Below are 21,055 nucleotides of genomic sequence, written 5' to 3' on the forward strand. Positions count from 1 at the left end.
GGCGTTGGTGGCGCACGCCTTTAATCCCAGCACTCGGGAGGCAGAGCCAGGTGGATCTCTGTGAGTTCGAGGCCAGCCTGGGCTACCAAGTGAGCTCCAGGAAAGGCGCAAAGCTACACAGAGAAACCCTGTCTCGAAAAACCAAAAAAAAAAAAAAAAAAAAAAAAAAAAAAAAAAAAAAAAAGCATTGTTAAAATAACTGTCCTGTAAATAAGCAGAGATGGTGGGGGATGGGACAGCTTGACTCTCCAATGACCAGCCACTGGCCTTTCTTGTCCCTGTACAGAGCCATGAGCAAAAGGTGGTCAAACAGCCAGGCCACCGCCCTGCCTGCACCGGCCATTTTGAGCACTCCATGACACCTTGGTCCAACTGTGCACAGGTGTGCAGCTGGCTGCCCTGGCTCCCAAAGACCCAGGCCTAGCCGTGGCTGTTTAAAGCAGACTGTGTCATCCTTTTGATAATCATAAGTCTATGTAAATCATTTGCAGTTTAACCAGAGGAAGACCACTTCCCCTGGTGGAGTGACTATGATCACTGGCAAGGCTGTGATAGGTTCAAAGAAAATGGTTGTGATTGGCCAAAGACGTATCTGTGATTATTGATCCAAACATCTCTTTTGGGGCTACATTAGCAGGCTCCAGGAACTCACTTGCGGAGTCGGCTAGGCACTACCCCTTAGTACTGTAGCATCAGCTCTAATAAAGTATGTCTTCTGTGGTCCCGTTCTGGCTCCTTCAGAAGAGGAGGCTGAACTGGAATCACAAAGCAGCAGCAGTGAGAACAGGGGCAGCTTGAGAGCTGAGTAAGCACCACCCTAAGGAAGCAGTACCTAGGAACCGACACATCACGTGGGCACTGTGCACACGGGGCATGTCTGAGAGCTGCAGATTCCATGGATGCTGGAAGAATACGAGAGCATCTGGAGCCATGCACATCCAACACTGCCTAGTGCTGCCCTGTACCTGGTAATTCTGATCCTGATGCTGGACTTCTGAGTCTGACAGATGAAAAGTTCTAGAGGTACCCCAGAAGCTTGTACCCAGCATCTGACACCTAGCGTTGAGCTCCCTAACATCCCTACTTGTGCCAAGTCCCAGGGCCCAGCTTCCCAAATACCAGTCAACAACTGCTTGACAGTTGAAGTAACAACAGGGTGGGGAGGCCTTGGCATGGCCTCTTAACAGATGAAGAGGTGGTAAACCACCCACAGGCACCAACCATAGCCAGGCATCTGCTCTGAGATGCCCACCTAGCCACTGGGATCCTTCTGGTGGAGGGCTGGGATAGGGGTGTGTGTGCCTGCACCTAAATGATCCCAGCCATCCTAAGGCCACACCTGAAGAGTCTTCCAGAGGCCCCAGCTCCTGAATGCTGTTACAGGCAGGCAGCCCAAGTCATCCTGACAGCGGCCACTAATAACAGAAGAACAGTGAAGAGTTCAAAAGCAGCCAGAACAAGAAGGGAAGTTGGAACAGAGAGGAGGGGAGAGCAGAGAACTGTTAAAAGGCTACAAGGAGCCAGAGAAGAGAACCTGAAGGCCCTGGACACCACAAGACTTCCACAGAGCTGGTAAGACCTTGGGGCTGAGTCTTACACCTTTCCCTGGGTGCTACAACACTGGCTGCTGTCCAAGGTCTTCTGACCCGAGTGCTGCACAGGGCAGGAACATGGAGACACCATTGCTGCTGCTTCCACTGCTGACTGCCTCTGCCTGCTGCTGTCAAACCCCAGGGGAGGAAATCTCCAAGAGGCCAGCATTTGAAGGATTCTTGCCTAGCCAGATACAGTGAAAAGCCCCTCGGCCAGCTAAATGATGACCCTCGCTCACTGTGGTGGGCACATACCCAGCCTCTTTGGAAAATGGCTGGCAGCCCTCAACAACAAACTCGGTGATTCTGGTGTCACCAGTGGCTGGCATCAGTGACGGGCGTGTGTGTGCTTGTTTGGGATGTTACCTGTGGCCAGCATCAGTGACGGGCGTGTGTGTGCTTGTTTGGGATGTTACCTGTGGCCAGCATCAGTGACGGGCGTGTGTGTGCTTGTTTGGGATGTTACCTGTGGCTGGCATCAGTGACGGGCGTGCTGTGTGCTTGTTTGGGAGGTTATCAGGGTAGGTTGGAAATGGCTGTTCAGTGGGTTTAGGATCGGGATATGGACTGATGGAAAAGCTCTGATTCCAACACTTTACACTCTACTTTGTGCTAAGTTATCTTGGTCTAATCCAGCACAAAGTAGCCCCATCACATTCTGAAAACAAGTCCTCATAACCATTCACCCTAACATTCTGCTAGTGCTGAGTTAGTAAAACACAGGCTGCTATAGTCTGACAAGTGGATGTTGACGAGGAGAACATGAGAAAAGAAAGTCACCCCCCCCTTTTAATGAAAGTATGAAAAAGTGTGTAATTTTTATTTAATAAAAATTGGAAGAAAACTCTGATCCCCTAGCCACCAGGGACCAGTTCCACTGTTAACAGCTGGTTTAGAAAAGATGACTGGTAAAATCTTGGGAGGTTTTTCTCTGGGGGGCGGGGGTAATTTATCTCACGAGAAGCCCAGTGGAACATGCCCCAAAAGAAAAGGTTCTGAAACTAGATCGTGAGTATTTGAACAATGTTGTGAATATACTTGACCTCACGGAATTATACACTTTCAAGGGTAAATGTTATACTACTGTCAACTTACATGTACTTGATAATAGTTTTAAAGTAGAGAGTTAAGCTCCTGGGACACAACGTCTAGAAGGACAAATCTGCACATGACTGAGGGAGTATTCTGAAGACAAATAATCCAAGGAAATGGGTAACAAAGCTCTGGAGTCAACTCGAGTCTGACCTCAAGATAACCCCAGGGTGAGCTCTGGATTCTAACTGGAACCAGAGAGTCATCATAGTTTGAAACAAGTCCAACCCTTTATATCCCATATACCAGCCAGTGCCCTCCACCCTCAGGCAAGTGAGACCATAATAGCTCTGTGGATGTGGTAATTAACTGAGAGATGTGAGTCATCAACTCTTCAGGTGAGGGATAGAGAGACCTGTCCAAGGAAGGAAGATCTGGGTGGGCTGGGCAACAGTGTCCACTAGTAAGGAAGACAATGAAACCCAAGAAAACTGCATGATTTGTCTAGGATCACAGGGTGACACTGGGAATGTAAAACCCACCTTTTTACCTATAAGTCAAGTTCTTTTCCATCCCACCACTGCACAGATTCCAGCTACAAAAACACAGTATGGTCTTCATTGCCTTCTTATTTTTGACCGTGTTTAGGCTTCTATGCTGGTTTTAGGTCCCTCTGATTTTTAGGAATGGTTTTGGTTGGTTGGTTGGTTGGTTGGTTGGTTGGTTGGTTGGAACAAGAACATAGTGTTGTTTACTTCATGTCCATAAACACTCTTGGCCATCATTTCTCTTCCTTGCAAAACTCCAGCTTATATAACAAATAGACAAACTGCTCTCTCACATGTCTAGAGGGAAAAGCCTAGGAATATAATTGTTTTTAGTCTTGTTTTTAGATATGAGCCCTGCTCATATCTGGGATTTGACATATCTGCTTAGCTTTACACTGTTATTATCTGGAAAGCAGGCATATGGTGTCTCACGACTGTAACACAGTCCCAGGGAATTTGACACCCTCTTCTGGCTCCCTTGGGAACCAGTCCTGCACCATACACAGACATACATGCAAGCAAAACACCCACACATATAAATTTAAATAACAAAAATGAAGTCTCTTAAAAAAAAAAAAAAAAAAAAAAGGACCAGGAAAGGCACAAAGCTACACAAAGAAACCCTGTCTCGAAAAACCAAAAAACAAAAAAAAAAAAAGAAAAAGAAAAAAAAAAGGAAATCCTAACTAGTGCAGCAGAAATATAGACTAGTAAGCAAAACTTAAAAATCAATAACACTAAGAGTTTCTGTCTTTAAAAAGATGAACAAACCCTTAGACAAACTAAGAAAAAGAAAAAGCTCAGATAAAGAGATATTAACACTGGCACCAGAGAAATACAAAATGGCATGAGAAGACTAAAAACAATTATATTCCTAGGCACAGCTTACTCAGTTTCAATCATGAAGGCTTATAAAATCAAAACAGACCTATTAAATAACATGGAAACTGAATCAGTTATAAATGGCTCCCATCAAAGAAAAGTCCAGGACTTGATGTCCTCACTCCTGAGTTCTACCAAAGTTCTAAATACTAATAATCCTGCAAAGGTTTAAAAACGACTCTGAGATACCACCTTACACCTGTCAGAATGGCTAAGATCAAAAACACTAATAACAGTCTATGTTGGAGAGGATGCAGAGCAAAGGGAACACTCCTCCACTGTTGGTGGGAGTGCAAACTTGTACAACCACTGTGGAAATCAGTATGGAGGTTTCTCAGAAAATTGGGAATTGATCTACCTCAAGACCCAGCCATACCACTCTTGGGCATATACCCAAGGAATGCTCAATCATACCACAAAGATACCTGCTCAACTATGTTCATAACAGCACTATTTATAATAGCCAGAACCTGGAAACAACCTAGATGCCCATCAACTGAAGAATGGATTAAGAAAATGTGGTACATATACACAATAGAGTACTACTCAGCAGAGAAAAACAATGACAGCATGAAATTTGCAGGCAAATGGATGGAACTAGAAAATATCATCCTGAGTGAGGTAACCCAAACCCAGAAGGACAAACATGGTATTTGCTCACTCATAAGTGGATACTAGATATAAAGCAAAGAACAATCAGACTGCAACCCACAGAACCAGGGAGGCTACATAGCAGGGGGGACCCTAGGACGACTGTGGCTTTTAATAAGTTTTGGTTTTACTCAATCACTGGGCAAACCTCAGTGAAACATTTCACTATTAGGATAAGTATTTGTACTGTATCAAGCTGGTAATAGAATAAATAAATTAATTAACTAATTAAAAAAATGAAAAAAAAGACAAAGACAAAAGAAGAAAAGGAAAGAAAAGAATATGATTCTCTCTTATAAGATCACATTTTTGTTGTTGTTGTTTTTGAGACAGGGTTTCTCTGTGTAGCTTTGCGTCTTTCCTGGAACTCACTCTGTAGCCCAGGCTGGCCTTGAACTCACAGAGATCCGCCTGGCTCTGCCTCCCGAGTGATGGGATTAAAGGTGTACGCCACCACCACCCGGCATAAGACCACATTTATAGTAATGCCAACACAAGGCTATAAAATTACAGTCCAGTGTCCCTGAGGAAAATTATGCAAAATCCTCAACAAAACACCAGCAAGACAAATTAAACAGCAGCTTAAAAGAATTGCTCACCTAGATAATAACCAAGTAAGATTGACACTGGAATGCAAGGATGGTGTAACATACAAGTCAATGTGATATATCAACAAAAAGGATGATCATATGATCATATCAACAGATGCAGAACAGGCATTAAACAAAATGCTACATCCTTTCACAGTAGAAAATACTAGACAAAGTATAGGAGGAACGTAGTTCAACAAAATAGAGGCTACCACATAGAACAAACCCACAGTTAACACCAGACCCGACAATGAATGGAATGTTTTCTTCTATAAAAATCAGGACTCCAACTCTCATCACCTCTTGAACGTAGTACTGAAAGTCCCAGCCAGAATACTAAGGGAAAAGAAAAAACTTTCAAAAAAGACATTCAAGACAGAAAGGAAGAAAATAAACTGTTTTTGTTACAGGTAACATGAATCTACCTATAAAAGCATAAAGATCCCACTTTTTAAAAAAAATTTAGTTCTAACACAAGTGTAGTGGTTCACACCAGTTATGCCAGCACTTGGGAGGTGGAGGCAGGGTATCAGGAGCTCAGGGTCATGCATCCTTGGCTACAGATGCAGTTTAAGACAGCCTTGGCTGTCTGATAGGATTGAGATGAAATCCTATCTCAAAACAAACAGAAAACAATAACACAACAACAAAAATCCTATTAGGACCAAGGAACAAATTTGGTGAAGTTGCAGACTACAATTCCTATAAAAAGTCGGATTTTATATACCAACAATGCACCATCAAAAGAAATTTAGAAAGTCCTAGTCCAGGCTACAGGCTCACTAGAAGACTGAGGCAATCAGTGCTTGATTACACAATGTTTAGTACTACATCATGCAGATGTCTGTATATGTAACAGACTGCAGCTCAAAGACAGAGAAGCCCCAGGTTCTCAAGAAGGATTCTCAAGGGAGATCCGGATGCAGTAGGGAAGTGGACCTAAGGCCAAGAGAGAAAATATCGGCCTCTGACAGTACAATCCTGCGAAGAGTAAAGAGAACACCTCACATGCCTGCCATGGATCTTCTGACACACCACAGGGAGGGTCAACAAAAAGTACAAGTACTCTAAAGGTCAAAAAAAATTGAAAAGACATAGTAAACATCAGAGGCCAAAACATGCACGGTGTACGTTTTGAAATCATTACAGCAGGAACTGAAAACAATTCTGACCACCAGTGTGCTCAGGGCACTTACTGAAAACAGCAGGCATGAGGTAGGAGTGTAGACAGGGAAGAGCCGAGAGAACCAAAAGGAAGGAACACTAAGGAAGGAGGGAGGGAGGGAGGGAGTTTCCAAAGACTCAAGCCACTTAAAAGAATGGAAGAATGCCTTGGCAGGCTCAACGGGAGACTAGAAATGGAAGAGGAAAGAACCACTGAACTGAAAAAATGTCAGAGGAAACTTCCAAAGCTCTGGAAAAAATGACCCCTAAAAATATACCATCCATAAAGTTGATGCAAGGGGGAAAGGAAAAGGGAAGAGGAAAAGAATATTTCAAGTAATGGTGGCCAGACTTTTCACAATTAATAAGAGAAATGGACCCACCATTCCAGGAAGGCCAAATGATACTTAGCAGAATGATAAAGCTCACATCTAGCAGCATTAAAAAGAGGAACAGGAGGAGGAGGAACTATTTTATTCAAAATAAAGAAAAATCTAAGAACAATGAGAAAAATCCTCAAAGAAACCAGAGTTAAAATCTATCTCACCTACAAAGGATCAATAGTTCAAACTGGTTTCTCTTAAAAAACCATGAGGTAAGTGAAATATTTCATGTTGAAACAGAAACATCAAACCAATTTGGAATTATGTTTCAGAAACAGAGATTCATATATACCAAAAATTATTAAGTACAATTGTTATCAGTAGATCTGCTTTTTAAAAACTGTTCATAGGATGTATTCAAAGATGAAAAATATATGACAGAAATAGGGCTCTGCATAAATAAGCAGCATTATATGAAGAATAAGTGAAGGCAAAAAATGAAACCTTTTCTTATTCTTAATTTATCTAGTTGGTGATTTATTGAAAAAGCAACTATATTCAACAATTATAGTGTATACTAAGTAACATAAAGAACAACAAAGTTTTGAAGTAGGAGAAAACTTGAAAACACTCTTATTAAATATGTGCACAAGTCCACCAAGTGCCTGTCAAGGCCAAAAGGGTGCACCGTGGAGCTGAAGTTACAAGAAGCTATGAGCCACCTGATATGGGTGATGGTATCCCACATCCCCCAGAAGAACATGCTCTTAACCACAGAGTCCTGTCTGAAGCCTAAGGATGTTCTTTTAGAAGGTATCCACAGTACCTGTGAAGCTATATACTGTTATATCAAAGTAGACTTGGGTTAACCTTATGCGTATATCTCAAACTCTAGGGCAACAACTAAGAAAAGTAAAAAGAAACTAAAGTATATGTGATATGCTAGGAGGAGAAATGGAGTTATTTAAAACTCCCAATGAAAACCAAGGAATGACAAGAAGGAAATGGGAGAAAAAGGAAAACTATTAAGGGTAATGAATAGAGAGTGACAATGTGATAGTAATCCAACTATAGCAATAGCCTGAGGCACAAAAGCAATCTAGGGTTTTAAGGGAACTTCAGACCAGGCCTCGGGAGATGGCTTGGGACAGAACACTGCTACAGTCAGATAAGACCTCCAATGTGGATCCACAGCATCCACGGACAAGTTGGCAGCAGGCATCTGTCAACCTAGTGTGGAATGAAAGAGACAGGCAGACAGACCACACGGATTCCCAGGTCAGCTAGTCTAGCCAAAGCAGCAGGTTCCCAGTTCAGTGAGACCTTCTCTCACTAACAGATGCAGTGATTGAGAAAGACATTTCACAGTGACCTCTGGCCTCCACAAGTACACATGCACCCACACATACACACATATACATACATACATATTTACATCTCATACTACATATGTGCACAGCTTAAAGATGAAAATATGCCCTTAAATGTGTTTTTTTGTTGTTGTTGTTGTTGTTTTTAATTTCATTACTGTATGAACATCTTAGAGCACAGTTATCCAGTCCCAAGGGCATATCCTACAATACACCAAGGTTATATGGGTCATCTCAGGCTACAAACATATATAACAGGATATTCCATGGAACACAGTAGGGGACTTGAGCACAACATTAAACACTCCCATCTGCAAACATCTGAAAGGGGAAAGTATCTTTAAAAACGTACGTTAATTTTTCTGTAGAAGAGCTCAACAACAATACTGCCTAGTTTCCTCTCTGTCGCCGTGATAAAATGCTGACTGGAAGCGACTTGAGGGAGGGAAGTGTTTATTTAGGCTTACAGGTTACAGTCTGCCATTGAAGGAAGTCAGGACATGAGATCAAGACAGGAAACTAGTTTGCTTTCTTCTGCTTCCTCGGCTAGCTTTCTTACGTAGGCCAGGCTAACCTGCCTAGGGCTGGTGCTTGTCCAAAGTGTGCTGGTCCCTCCCACATCAACCACCAACCAATACATTTCCCCCACAGGCCAATTTGATCTGGGAAATCCCTGCACCTCGACTCCTCCTTCACAGGCAATGCTTCATTGTGTCGAGCTGACAATGAAATCCACTGCAGATACCCATGTGCAGACACTTAAATGAATCAGCTAAGGGAACTGGGAGAGTTGGTGGATGCTGAGTGAATGTGAATGTGAAAGTTGGGACATTACTATGCAGACATCATAAACAACACTGTGTCCACATGTTTTCACTAATAAATACTAGCCAATATTTCAGGTAGAAATGATGTCAATTCACTGCAGTTGGTTCCAGATAATACAGGCAGAGAAAACACTTCCTAACTCATGCTTATGAAGCCAACATCACTACCCAAATACCAAAACCAAAGAAATTCAAATAATGAAGACTACAGAACAGTATCTTCCAAGAACACAGATGTAAATATCACCAATATAGTATTAGCAAATCAACTTCAATAATGTCTAAAAAAAATTACAAACCCCAACCAAGTGCAACTTCTTACAGATATACAAGGCTGCTTTCAACATTCAAAATCTCCTGATCCAACCCATCCAATAAAATAGGCTCAAGAAAGTCATATTATCCCATTATCCCATTAAGACATACAGGAAAAGAATTTGATACGATCCAACACCATTCAGGCTAAAACTTTTTCAATAAACTAAGGGAGGGAAAGGATGGAGGAAAAGGAAGGGAGGAGAAGGATAAGGGGAAATAAGGGGAGGAAGGGAAGTGTTGGTCCATATGACTAAGAGAAACTGGATGCTTTGCCTTTAAGACCAGTAACAGAAAGCCTGACCTAGCAGCACAGCAGTAACTCCTGCTGCTGGGAAGGCTGAGGCAGGTAGATGTTAAGAACTATGTTCAGCAAAGTGATGGCGTTTATTAGTACAGTTTTCAGTTTAGACTGAAACTAGACTAGACCGGGGAGAAGAGATCCTGTAAGCTCCTGCTGGACACCATCCACTAACAGCTTGCACTGGTGCCTGAAGGTGTTATAACTGACGAACCAATATGGATACAGTATGGTCATTAGAACTCTTTTAGGCCGGGCGGTGGTGGCGCACGCCTTTAATCCCAGCACTCGGGAGGCAGAGGCAGGCGGATCTCTGTGAGTTCGAGGCCAGCCTGGGCTACCAAGTGAGTTCCAGGAAAGGCGCAAAGCTACACAGAGAAACCCTGTCTCGAAAAACAAAAAAAACAAAAAAACAAAAAAACAAAAAAACAAAAAAAAAAAGAACTCTTTTAGAAAAAAAGCCTTTGTGTTATGCAGTTCTGCACACTTTGCCAATAAATAATGTCATGTGCCCAACACTGCTGTATTGTGCAGAGCAGTCTTACTGTGGGGCCTGTACGCCACCAATTCAACCCTCCAGCTCCAACAACTTGCCCCTCTTTTGCTTTTACTTATTTATTTTTCATAAAGATACACCAACTATTTAGTTTACCTGCTAAGCTTTTGAACTTTCTCTGTTGTTTTGGCTTTTTCAAAATGTCATATAGATGATTTTTCTCATTTACACATATCTGTTCTTTTTTTAAAACAGCTGAATGCAGCAATAAGAGTTATATTCAAAAATGAATAAACTGTTAGAAATGCACAATCTTTAGGAGTTCCTGACTTTTTAAAATAATGAATTTATAACTAAAAGGACAAGAGTCCTAAGGACTTAACCCAGAACCCAGAGAGGGTAAAGTACATAAATCTGTACTCAGTGATTCATATTGGGTGACACACCATTCAGCAAGCCTTTTTCTTTCTAAGTGAATGTTGGAACTTTAAATGCCAAAATTGTTTCTCATTTTTGATTTGGGGTAAGTATCTTCCCTATGTAAATATTAAGGATTTCCTATCACTGGGATTGGCACAAGGTTCTTCCTGCCATCGAGTTTATTGGATTGCTGCACCATAATGATACTTTTTGTGTATTGCCTTTTTAAATTTTTTCACATGATATATTTTGATAATATTCTGTCCCCTTTCCTAATACCTCCAATATCCTACCCACCCAACTTCATGTTTTGTTTGTTTTGGATTCGGGGTTTTTGTTTTGTTTTGTTTTTTGTCTTTTTGGATTTGTGTTTGTTTTCACTTGGGGTGGGTTTTTTTTTTATTTTTGTTTTTTAGAGAAAGAACAGTGATTACTTTTTAAAATGTATTATAACTGAGCAATGTGACCTTACATAGAGAGACCCTGGGTAATGCTGTTGGAGTTTCTGAGCACTTCTCTGTGGTTTCCTACCAGACAAGCTATCTTAATCACTACTCAAAATAACTTAGGTGTGTGTCATCTAATGACAATCTGAGAAATGGCTTAGCCATTAAGAGTTCGGACTGCTCTTGCAGAGGACCTGAGTTTAGTTCTCAGTACCCAAGTTGGGCAGCTCACAACCACTATAAGCCCAGCTCCACCCACTTCCTGAACTCAGTGGGCATCTGCATACATACATGTATATTCTGATTCTCTCTCTCTCTCTCTCTCTCTCTCTCTCTCTCTCTCTCTCTCTCTCTCTCTTTCACACACACACACACACACACACACTTACACACTTAATAAAAATAAATCTTAAAATACTTAAATAATGAAGGTAGGGGATAGATGTTATTACGTTATTCAATTATTCAACAAAATAATTGTGTTGAATTTTGTGATATATGAAAGCAAATGGGCAATAACCTGTTTATAACAGGAAAGATAAGAAGGCAGGTTTCATCTATATGTCAAAATTATATTAACAAAAAACAGTAATTTTTCAACTATCTTATCTTTAGCTATTGTATCTTATGATCAGAACTGATTAAAATAATCATAAGCTAGAATGTATAAAATATGAAATATTGAGTTGTTATTGCAAGTAATTTTATTTATATACATGTGTGACACAAATACACATATGAGCTATATCGAATTTAATACACCAAAGTTCTGACATTCCATGAAAACAGTTCATTAGCTCTTTAGTCATGAAACTATATAAATACTATTACATTAAGGTATTTTGGTCACATTTATTTCTTTGCACGTGTGCACCAAGGTATCATGTGACAATCAGAGGACAGCTGTAAGAATCAGTTCTCTCCTTCCAGCAGTGTGAATCCCAGCAAGCGTCGTTACCCACGGAGCCCTTCTGCCAGCCCAAGACAGTTTCTTTTTCTGCTTAGTAATAACTATCACCCAATATATAATGGAGCCTAGCTAACTTCACTGATAAGGACAGGCCAGTCCTAGAGGATTGCCAACCAGCCAGCCAAGCTGAAAAAAGTGAGCTTTGGGTTCAGAGACCCTGTCTCAAAATAAGGTACAACCATTGAGGAAGATGCCCAACTTCAGTCTCCGGCCTCCATACATGTACACATGGGCAAGCATGCACACACACACATGTGCACACACATACACTATACACACCCAAATAATACTGGAAAAATAATTGATCATAGTTATTAATAATATTTCAATTAAATATTTTCTTCTTGGGCATTAAGCCCAATGAATTTTCAAAAAGAAATACTTCTATGGCTAAAGAGCATAGGATCTTCCATCTTAACATCTTTTTTATTATTATTAACAATACACAACTAAATAAAATAAACAACTAAATTAAATATCAATACTTAAAATTTAGGGATGCTTCTAGAATATATAATGTATAAAGGCCTCTAGTCGACATAATTTATTTATATACGAACCTCATACCTAAAAGGTTTTCTAAGATACTTCATAAATATACACAAAATAATAATTTATATGTCAAAAAAATTGTACTACAGGGTAATTAGCTGGGTCAATACAACAGATGGTTATTAAATAAGCACCACAGATACAATGCTTCACATGGCAATAAACTTTTAATAGAAGAGTTTATAAACAGTGTAAGACGAAGAAACCTGATCACCACTACAACTCACCCTTGCTTCTGTGGTTGGCATCCACTGAACTACACAGCTCTCTAGGAGTACGAGTACAGGTGCAGGAGCCAGAGCCTGGTGTCTAACTAGTGTCAGTGGAATGCAGACGTATGTGTTCATTTACTGACTGCCAGCTTTGACACTACAACCAGACCTGAGCTGCTGATGGAAAGTCTACACCCCCAACCCAAAACCATTTACTATTTGCCTCTGTATAGAAAAGGTATGTCAGCCCTTGGGAGACCATCAACTAGTACGACACAAATTCAACATCCAATACCTGTGAAATAGATGTAGGCTTCTGCTCCCTAGAATAACTCCTGGAAATGTGAGATTTAACAGTAATAACATAAGCTAATTAGTTGATGTGAATAAACTGTTTGGTTTTGTTTTAACTTTATTTTTACTTTACATGTATGCATGTGTATCTTCAGGCTTATCCACATGCACACCTTTTGTACCCCCAGAGGCCAGAAGCGTGTTGGGTCCCCGGAACAGAGAGTGCAGACGGTTGTGCGCCTCGCTGTGAGCACGAGAACCAAACCCCAGCACCCGCACTCGGAGAGTGCCCTGAGAGCCCAGCCATCTGTTGGAGCCCCACCGTTGGTTGAAACTGGGCCTGCATACACAGTGCATGCTGACTTTAAAACCTCTGATGCCCCTGCCTCAGCATGCCTGGCTTTCAGATTTGTACCATCATGCCTAAGCACAGATGAACTTTAGGGTATTCATATATTCTAGAAGTATCCAACTTAAACAAAAATGACACAAAAAGCCTGTTGGGCTCCACTACAGGTGTCCAGCCTTGAGTTGCTACACCACAAACCTCCAGTTTTTTACTTATATGTAAGTTTTTTCCATGAATAAAATTTAAGGATAAATTTTTGCCATGATAAGATTTAAGGATAAAGGTTAAAACCATAAATTATTAAGTACAGCCAATCTATTTCCACACATCCATTTTTCATTTTGTTGTTGTTTTGAGACAGGGTTTCTCTGTGTAGCCCTGGCTGTCCTAGAACTGGCTCTGTAGCCCAGGCTGGCCTTGAACTCAGAGATCCGCCTGCCTCTGCCTCCCTCCCGAGTGTTGGGACTAAAGGTGTGCACCACCAGCATCCAGTTAATTTACTCTTTATATACCACACAAATGAGTTTTTCGACTATTTGATTTCAATTTGAAAACAGTTTCATAAGTCACTTAAACACAAAATGCTTTGTTTCAGAATTCACTGTTAAGGTAGAAAAATGCCAGTCTATCCCTTGCACAGATTCAACAGCCAACATTGACACATTTTATGTATTTGTTCAAGTATGCCACTGACTCCATAGTAGTAATTTCACCATGTACCTCTTTTAAGAATAAGGACTTTTTCTATGTAAATCAATAGTATCGTTGTCACAACTAAACTTGATATTCCTCAGCATCACTCACCGATACCCAGAGTCTATATCCAAGTTTCCGCAAGTTGTCTCAAAATAGCTTGTGCAGTTCTTTTTTTGACATAGCACTCAATCGAAGTTCACAGATATGGTTAACTTCTGAGAGATCAATGCCAACTCTTTTTTAAACAACCTATTTGCATATAGTATGCTCTCATCTCGCTATATATTTGTTCACTGAAAAAGCCACAGACAGTCTTCCTGCCAGGACGTACATCAGTCTCAGAGGGAGAGGAGGCAACTGCCTCTGCAGACTATGTTAGGAAAACAGGAACGAAACCAGCTTACCAGAGAAAGGTAGAATTATCACAAACATATTCTTAAATACACTCACTAATCCAGTAAAAAGTCTTGTGAATTGTTTTAATAAAGTTATTAAAATAATAATTATGAACACATGTTCAAATACATCAATTTATTAAGAGAAACATTTTTGTGAAAGTCTAAAGTTTGCTACTATTCATTAAAACTGTCAGTTTTTGAAGCTACAAATATTTCTTTTTAAAAAAATAAAATATAATTTTAACTATAGTTTTGAATTTTGAACAAAGCTTTAATCATCTCATAAAAGACTGGTAGCCTACAAATTTACCTACATATTTAGAAACTGACTTCTTTAGCAATTTATTTCAATGCTTTCAAGCTTTTACTAAAATGTAAAATTTAGAAACAACACTGTTTATAAGCAATAGTTTTAAAATATACTTTGAGAAATAGTAATTTTTCCTAATATTAATATAATCAGAGATACAAATATTTTAGTATTTCTTCTAATTCTTGAAATCTTCAAATTCAAATAGAGTAATTTTTAACTACTAAAACGTCTGAGAAATTGAGATTTCCAGTGGGAATACTGTCAAATTTGTAAAAACAAAAAGATCTGTATTCCAGTGCTTCATTTTCAATATTCTTTCTGTATTGTTAATTATGCCTGAACTCACCATAAATTACACAGAAAGCTTAACAGAGACCTCAATCCACAATAGCCTTTTCTGAACCCAATGAAAAATCTATACACAGCAATGAAACCGGCATGCAAATAAAAGAACTGTCAAGACATGGACTCCTAAAATAACCCTACAATAACTATTCTAAAGGCTGTGTGTGGTCTCACCCATATACTTTGGCAAGATGCACTTTCTCCGACCACAGTCAGATTCATCCAAAAGCAGTGGCACTGGAGAGCGTCTGTCTCACCTGTCAAACTTGAGGAACATTCTTCCAGAGACCACCATGAGTCCGTGGAGAAAAGCCACGCTGCGGCAGCTGGTATTGATAAGCATCTTCTAAAGGGGAAAAAACTCCAAACAATTAAGCAAATCATCCTTAATAGAGATACAGCCAATAACAGCCACATCTAAATGCTGAGATGACAGTATCGCGCCAGTTCCAAAGCAAAACACTGACCATTTGTAGATACTGAAATACGCAGATGGGACCAGTGAGTGACAGTGACAGTCTCTTGTAGCTGTCTAGGAGAATCTCTCTGCTTTGTCTGCCAATTTAAAACTCTATGTGCCCCAACCTCCTTTGTAAAACCTTGAAGTTCATCTAAATTATGAAGGTATTAAATTCATCTAAATTGCTGAAATGTGACAGCCGAGAGCTCAATAGCTGAAGATTTATAAATGGGAACACTAACTACATTAAAAGCTGATCTTTTTATAAGATGCACTAATACCTTTTTAACCACATCACAGAGCAGCCAGTCTGCTTCACTCGGTGTGGACAGACAAACACCAACAGGGAGAGGAAGGGAGCACAGCTCGGCAGGCTTGATTCAAGAAAAGATAAAACAGACTACAAAAAACCGCACCTGGCTCTGTAAGAAGTTCAGGTACGCCAAACAGTATCTAAAATTGCATTTTTTTCCCCTTACAGTTGACAAGACCCTCTAACTATTCAATACTGAAACAATTCAAGTGAACAAAGAGTGGTGGCCTATGGGGCCTTTTCCAAGACAAGTGACACCAATAAAGTTCTCCCTGGAGAAGGATGTCACCTGCACTCAAGAACTGAACCCCAAGGACAGAGGGAGAGCAAAGCTCCACTGTACTAGGCTGCCCCACACTTTCACTGACTCTGCAAGCACAAAAGTTAGTTTCGCTTTTCCCTAGATACATTCACCAGCAGAGCTGGGGTATTATTTTTCTTTGGTTTGGTCAGAAGCATGTTTGATATAAATTTTATTAAGTGGTAGTGTATGTAACATTGCATTGTGGGTAGTCGTTTCCTGCTTTAGTCTGGCCACATCCTCAGCTGTCATATGAGCATATTTCCCACATTTTGTGCAAGTTGTCGCCTTTTTAAAAAAATCCTTATAAAAAATGACAGCATTCAAAGATGAATTGCTTCAATAATTACAAGAAAGATAAAAATACTTTATACAGGTACATTACTAAAGTGTAGATCATCATACTTTAAAGAATAATCTCAGAAAAAAAGTGATCCTCACAATAAAAGTGGCAATGTCATGCAAAACAATATGCTTGAGTAAATCAGCATAAAGGAAAGATTCAAGGAACAGATCAGAAGAAATCAAATATTCCCAGAAACAAATGCCAATACTCTCTAACAGCTGAGCTACAACAGATGAAGACACAACAGTGTACAAAGAGGGCTGTGTTTCAGACCTACCAGGTACTCATTAGTGAGTACTAACATGTCAATAGCCTTAATAAAAATTTTAAAAAGTTCTGAATATATAGAAATGTCAAAGCATGGCAAAAGAAAACAAACAAACAAACAAACAAAAGCTTGGAACTGGAGTAGAGATAAAGAAGTGAGGGACAGAAATGAAGGAAGAGGAGAAAAGGAGGGGGAGGGAGGGAAGGACAGATGGACGGATGGAGGAAAGGGAAGGTATAAGTGGACAATGATATCAGAGGTTCTCTTGGGCATCCAATCTGCATATTATATCACACTCAGAAAAATAGCTGCTAGGAGTACACATGTGAAATCAGTAAACAAGAAAATTGTGGCACTGGGGTTTTTTAATATATATAATCTAATTTAAAAACTCATAACAATGTTCAAAAAAATACTCTGTACTCACAACCAAATATGCATTCCTGTTTTTATATAAAGATGTAAGGATTAATATCTCATAATCATAATTTAAAATAAAATTGTTTTACAAGCACAGAACAATTTTAAATCTTTAATAAAAGTCTGATAAATGTTAGATAAGCGTAAACAGCTACATATCAAATCTGAAAAAGGAAAAATTGCCCCCAAAAACATAAATTACCAAATATCAAGTTAAAATAAATTAACCAAGTTCCTAGCCTCCTAGTCTCATAATCAGAATATTTTAAGACAGAGTGGACATCTAGAGTTTGTTAGTCATTTTCTTACTGTTTTTAATTAAAAGAATAGAAAAGCAGCAAATGTAAGTCTAAAATAATCCTTCTTTAAAAACACAGATATTGACACAGTATTGATAAAACTATTGTATTAAAATTCAAGCAGCAGTTGAGCAAGTAATTAATTCAAATGATAACAAAAAGAAATGTATGATATTTAAAGCATTACTATACTGTTATGTTCAAATGTCTGGATATTTTAAAAACTGACAATTTTGAAAAAAATACTAAACTGTAAAGTAATAAAGCAAGGCACTAATTTTATGATTTTTTAAAGACTAGTTTAAAATTTAAAGCTGAACTTCATTGCTGTAGCATTAAGATACAGAATCTATAGGGTAGAACTAGGCTGGCTTCCTCCATAGCGACTGCTAGCACATCCCCCAAAGGGACTGCATCTAGAGACAGTCTGCGACCTCCGTCTCTGAATACAAGCCTGGCAGACATCTCTGCACAAGAGCTCTCGCCATGGCTTTACTGAAGCTGGCTGGCTCTCCATCACTAGGACCATTTCTAACAACATGCAGTCAGAATCAAAGGTGTTGTCACTCACCAGTGCTGTTTGGGGATTTCTACAACAATGTACTGTTTGCTCTTGAGAAAGGCTAATTGGAATTGGGAGGGGGATACATGGACGATGAGCACATAAACTTAAACCACAAGTGTAACTTCCTTGTTTTTACCCTGCCAGAATGTGATGGGCCTCACACAGTACAGAAAGGCCACGTTCAGCAGTGTCTACTAGTCTTGTATGATGAGAGCTGGACACAGAGACAAGCAGTAAGGTCACCTGCAAGAGAGATCACATAACTGGAAGACAGATGAGCTGGTGGTAAAATTACTCAAATTCATTCAGGTCATTTTAAATGACAAAAGGGTATACACCTTAAAAATGTTTTAAGGAAAAAACATTTTGTAAAAGATTAAGATTTAAGAGATCTGAACATTCTAAAAGAAAAGCATTTGCTTTTTATATATAGTTGCTATGTGTATGTGGCTGCATATATATATACATACATACACATATGTATACATACCGTTGCTATATATGTATGCGTATGTATATATACGTACATACACACACATATATATTATATAAACATATATAATATATATATATATAGTTGCTCTAGGATAGAGAAACTATCTTCAACCACAAGTGCTGCTACTGCATGTGCATATGGAGCCAAGTTCAGAAACTCCACAAATTTACGGACAAACCTTCCTTTACTTACTTTGGATAGTAGAGATAAAGATCACACTGGCACACTTTATTTATGAAAGAGGCTAATAGAGTAACTTTTTTCTTCTCTGCATGAATAATGACCCTAAATGAAAACTTCAATGTAAGATCTGTTTTACAGTAAAGTATGACTCCAGCCTCAAAATCAAACAACAAGAATGTATTTCTGTGGTTTTGTCATTAAAAGTTCATTCTGGGAAAAAGTTCTAGACACTTGAAAAACAAGGGGTTAAAATCATTCCCATCTCTTTCCAGTACATATAGAAAACCTTTCAGGAACAGGGAGGGTTTCCTAGACAACAGGAACCAAAGACAGATAACGAGCTGTGCTGGGTTGGGATGAACAGACAGGGTCTTTTACTCCTGTCACCTCCTCAGCCCTCCCTGTGGCCCCACTGTACCCCAACCAAGGCTTTCTGCTTTCCTGTTCCCACCTCCATCTCAGTCATCTAGTTCATGCCACTGCTGGTTACCATCACAGTAGGAAGAAATCTAACATGCAAATTCAGAGTGGCGTGGATAAATGGCAAAAAATGCCTAGGAAATTGGTCTGCTCGCCTTTATAACGTTTGTTGAAAAATCCTCCCTCGCTCCCAACTGATGAAAACAGGAAGCTCTATTCATAAATGTGAAATTCACTGCCTATGATATATAATCATCCTAATAAGAAAATGAGCTCTATACATATATGTCCAAGAGGGCAAAAGAAGAGATAGTTTCCCAAAGATGGTTTCAATTTTCTTCTGAATCAGAATTAGCAAATCGAGACGACTAACATACTCTGTCTGTGCATTATTCCTTACTACACACAGCATTTTGTAATTTATTTCAAAGCTTCCATTATAAACAACAAAAAAACTACAGTTTCTGTTTAACCCACTCTATTCTGAGCTTGTGAAGTGTAATACTAAGCTATGGAAGTTACTGAGTATTTCACTATATATGCAGAAGATCTGCAATCCAAAACCGTTAAAGTCACTGTGCAAGCTGACTAAAGAATTATACAAACACATTTCTGTGAAAGATAAAAATCCAATCACACAGAAAACTAACATTATTCCAACAAACCATCCTGCAATTCTTAACACTTGTTTTATAAGATCTTCAAAGTAGCCATGAGATGATGGTAAAAATAATATGACAGTAATTACATTTAATCTTTATGGTAAGAGCCGCCACCTAATATAAAATCAACTAGACAGCCATGATTTAATATTTGTAAAGGAGTCCCCAGACTAACACTTTGGTGACAGTCAATTACAGTCAATCCCAGCAAGGAGTTTGCAAGCAGAGCTTTGGAAAGGTAAACTTTTTTTTACAATGAGTTACAGATTCACAAGTCTGGGAAGACAAGCAAAAGGCAAATAGAAGGGATCAGCCACCTTGGTAGACCTAAGAGGCGGCTCTGCATGGGACACAATCCCAAGATGTAGATTACTGTAACTCAGCATGGCTGTTCTGATCGTCACATGTTGCCTTGAGCCAGTTTTGTTCACTTTTCCATAGACATAATAATGAAGGGAAAGGAGGAGGGGTAGAAAACAGAGAAGAAAAGAGCAGAGGGAAGGCAGGAGTGGGGAGGTGGGAGAAAGGAAACCCTTAGCCGCGGAGATCTGCTCTCCAAACGTTAACCTTAGAGGAGTGTGGGCTCCTTCAGCATTTGTATTCTATCCAAATCCTCATGAGTCACAAAAATTAAAACGCTATAGCCTTCTGGATGCCAGGAAGGCCTTACCACAAGCCTTTTGTCAGAGAGAGAGAGAGAGAGAGAGAGAGAGAGAGAGAGAGAGAGAGAGAGAGAGAGAGAGAGAGAGAGAGGAGGGGGGTAAGGAGGGAGGGAGAGAGGGAGAGAAGTGGTGAGGAGAGAGAGAGAGAGAGGACCCATAAGCAGAAAGACAGAAAGAAAGGGAGAGGAAGAGAGAAGAGGAAGGAGGGAGGGAGAAGGAAGACTGAGAAAGAGGGAGGGGAGAGCAAGGGGAAAGCCACAGTGGTGGGCAGGCCCACTTCACTTGGAGTACTGTGAGGTCACAAACCACATGATTCTGTCTCTCCAGTAGTAGTGCTTGCAAAAACTAGGAGTTTTCAAGCTTTTGCTTTTTTGGGTTGTGTGAATGCTTCATTCGCCTCACAAACAACCACAGAACCACAAGTGCGGTGCAAGCTTTCTCCAGGAGGACAGCAACAAGTCTCTGGTTCTTAAATGGTTAATCTCCGCAGGTCACTACCAGCCACCGAGAGCAAGCGAGTCAGTGAGTGCCCTAACCACAGTCTATGCAGTAATAGTAGGTCCTTCAAATATTT

General features: G+C 39.8%; 2 protein-coding genes across 13 annotated transcripts in view; one reads left to right on the top strand and one right to left on the bottom strand.

Moving 5' to 3' along the window:
* Supt3h (SPT3 homolog, SAGA and STAGA complex component) overlaps window positions 1-21,055 on the bottom strand; it is a 353,629-nt gene that overhangs the window by 292,628 nt on the left and 39,946 nt on the right. The window contains exons 1-2 of one of the 5 annotated variants that reach the window (XM_076557808.1): window positions 15,554-15,626; window positions 15,344-15,432 (exon numbers count right to left, since the gene is read on the bottom strand). The exons of the other annotated variants lie outside the window; for them this stretch is intronic. Of the exons in view, the coding sequence (XP_076413923.1) occupies window positions 15,344-15,432; window positions 15,554-15,556 (92 nt within the window). The 5' untranslated portion in view covers window positions 15,557-15,626. Of the gene's footprint in view, window positions 1-15,343; window positions 15,433-15,553; window positions 15,627-21,055 lie in introns of those variants that run through there. 5 annotated transcript variants of the gene reach the window in all.
* Window positions 20,807-21,055, top strand: part of Runx2 (RUNX family transcription factor 2) — a 329,850-nt gene continuing 329,601 nt past the window's right edge. For 5 of the 8 annotated variants that reach the window (XM_076557798.1, XM_076557803.1, XM_076557800.1 and 2 more), the window contains exon 1: window positions 20,807-21,036. In XM_076557798.1, coding sequence (XP_076413913.1) covers window positions 20,866-21,036 — 171 coding nt within the window. In that variant the 5' untranslated portion in view covers window positions 20,807-20,865. The remainder of the gene's footprint in view (window positions 21,037-21,055) is intronic. The other 3 variants (XM_076557799.1, XM_076557804.1, XM_076557801.1) reach the window with 1 other exon arrangement.

Source organism: Peromyscus maniculatus, chromosome 21 (genome assembly GCF_049852395.1).
Source record: "Peromyscus maniculatus bairdii isolate BWxNUB_F1_BW_parent chromosome 21, HU_Pman_BW_mat_3.1, whole genome shotgun sequence".
Taxonomy (NCBI): domain Eukaryota; kingdom Metazoa; phylum Chordata; class Mammalia; order Rodentia; family Cricetidae; genus Peromyscus; species Peromyscus maniculatus.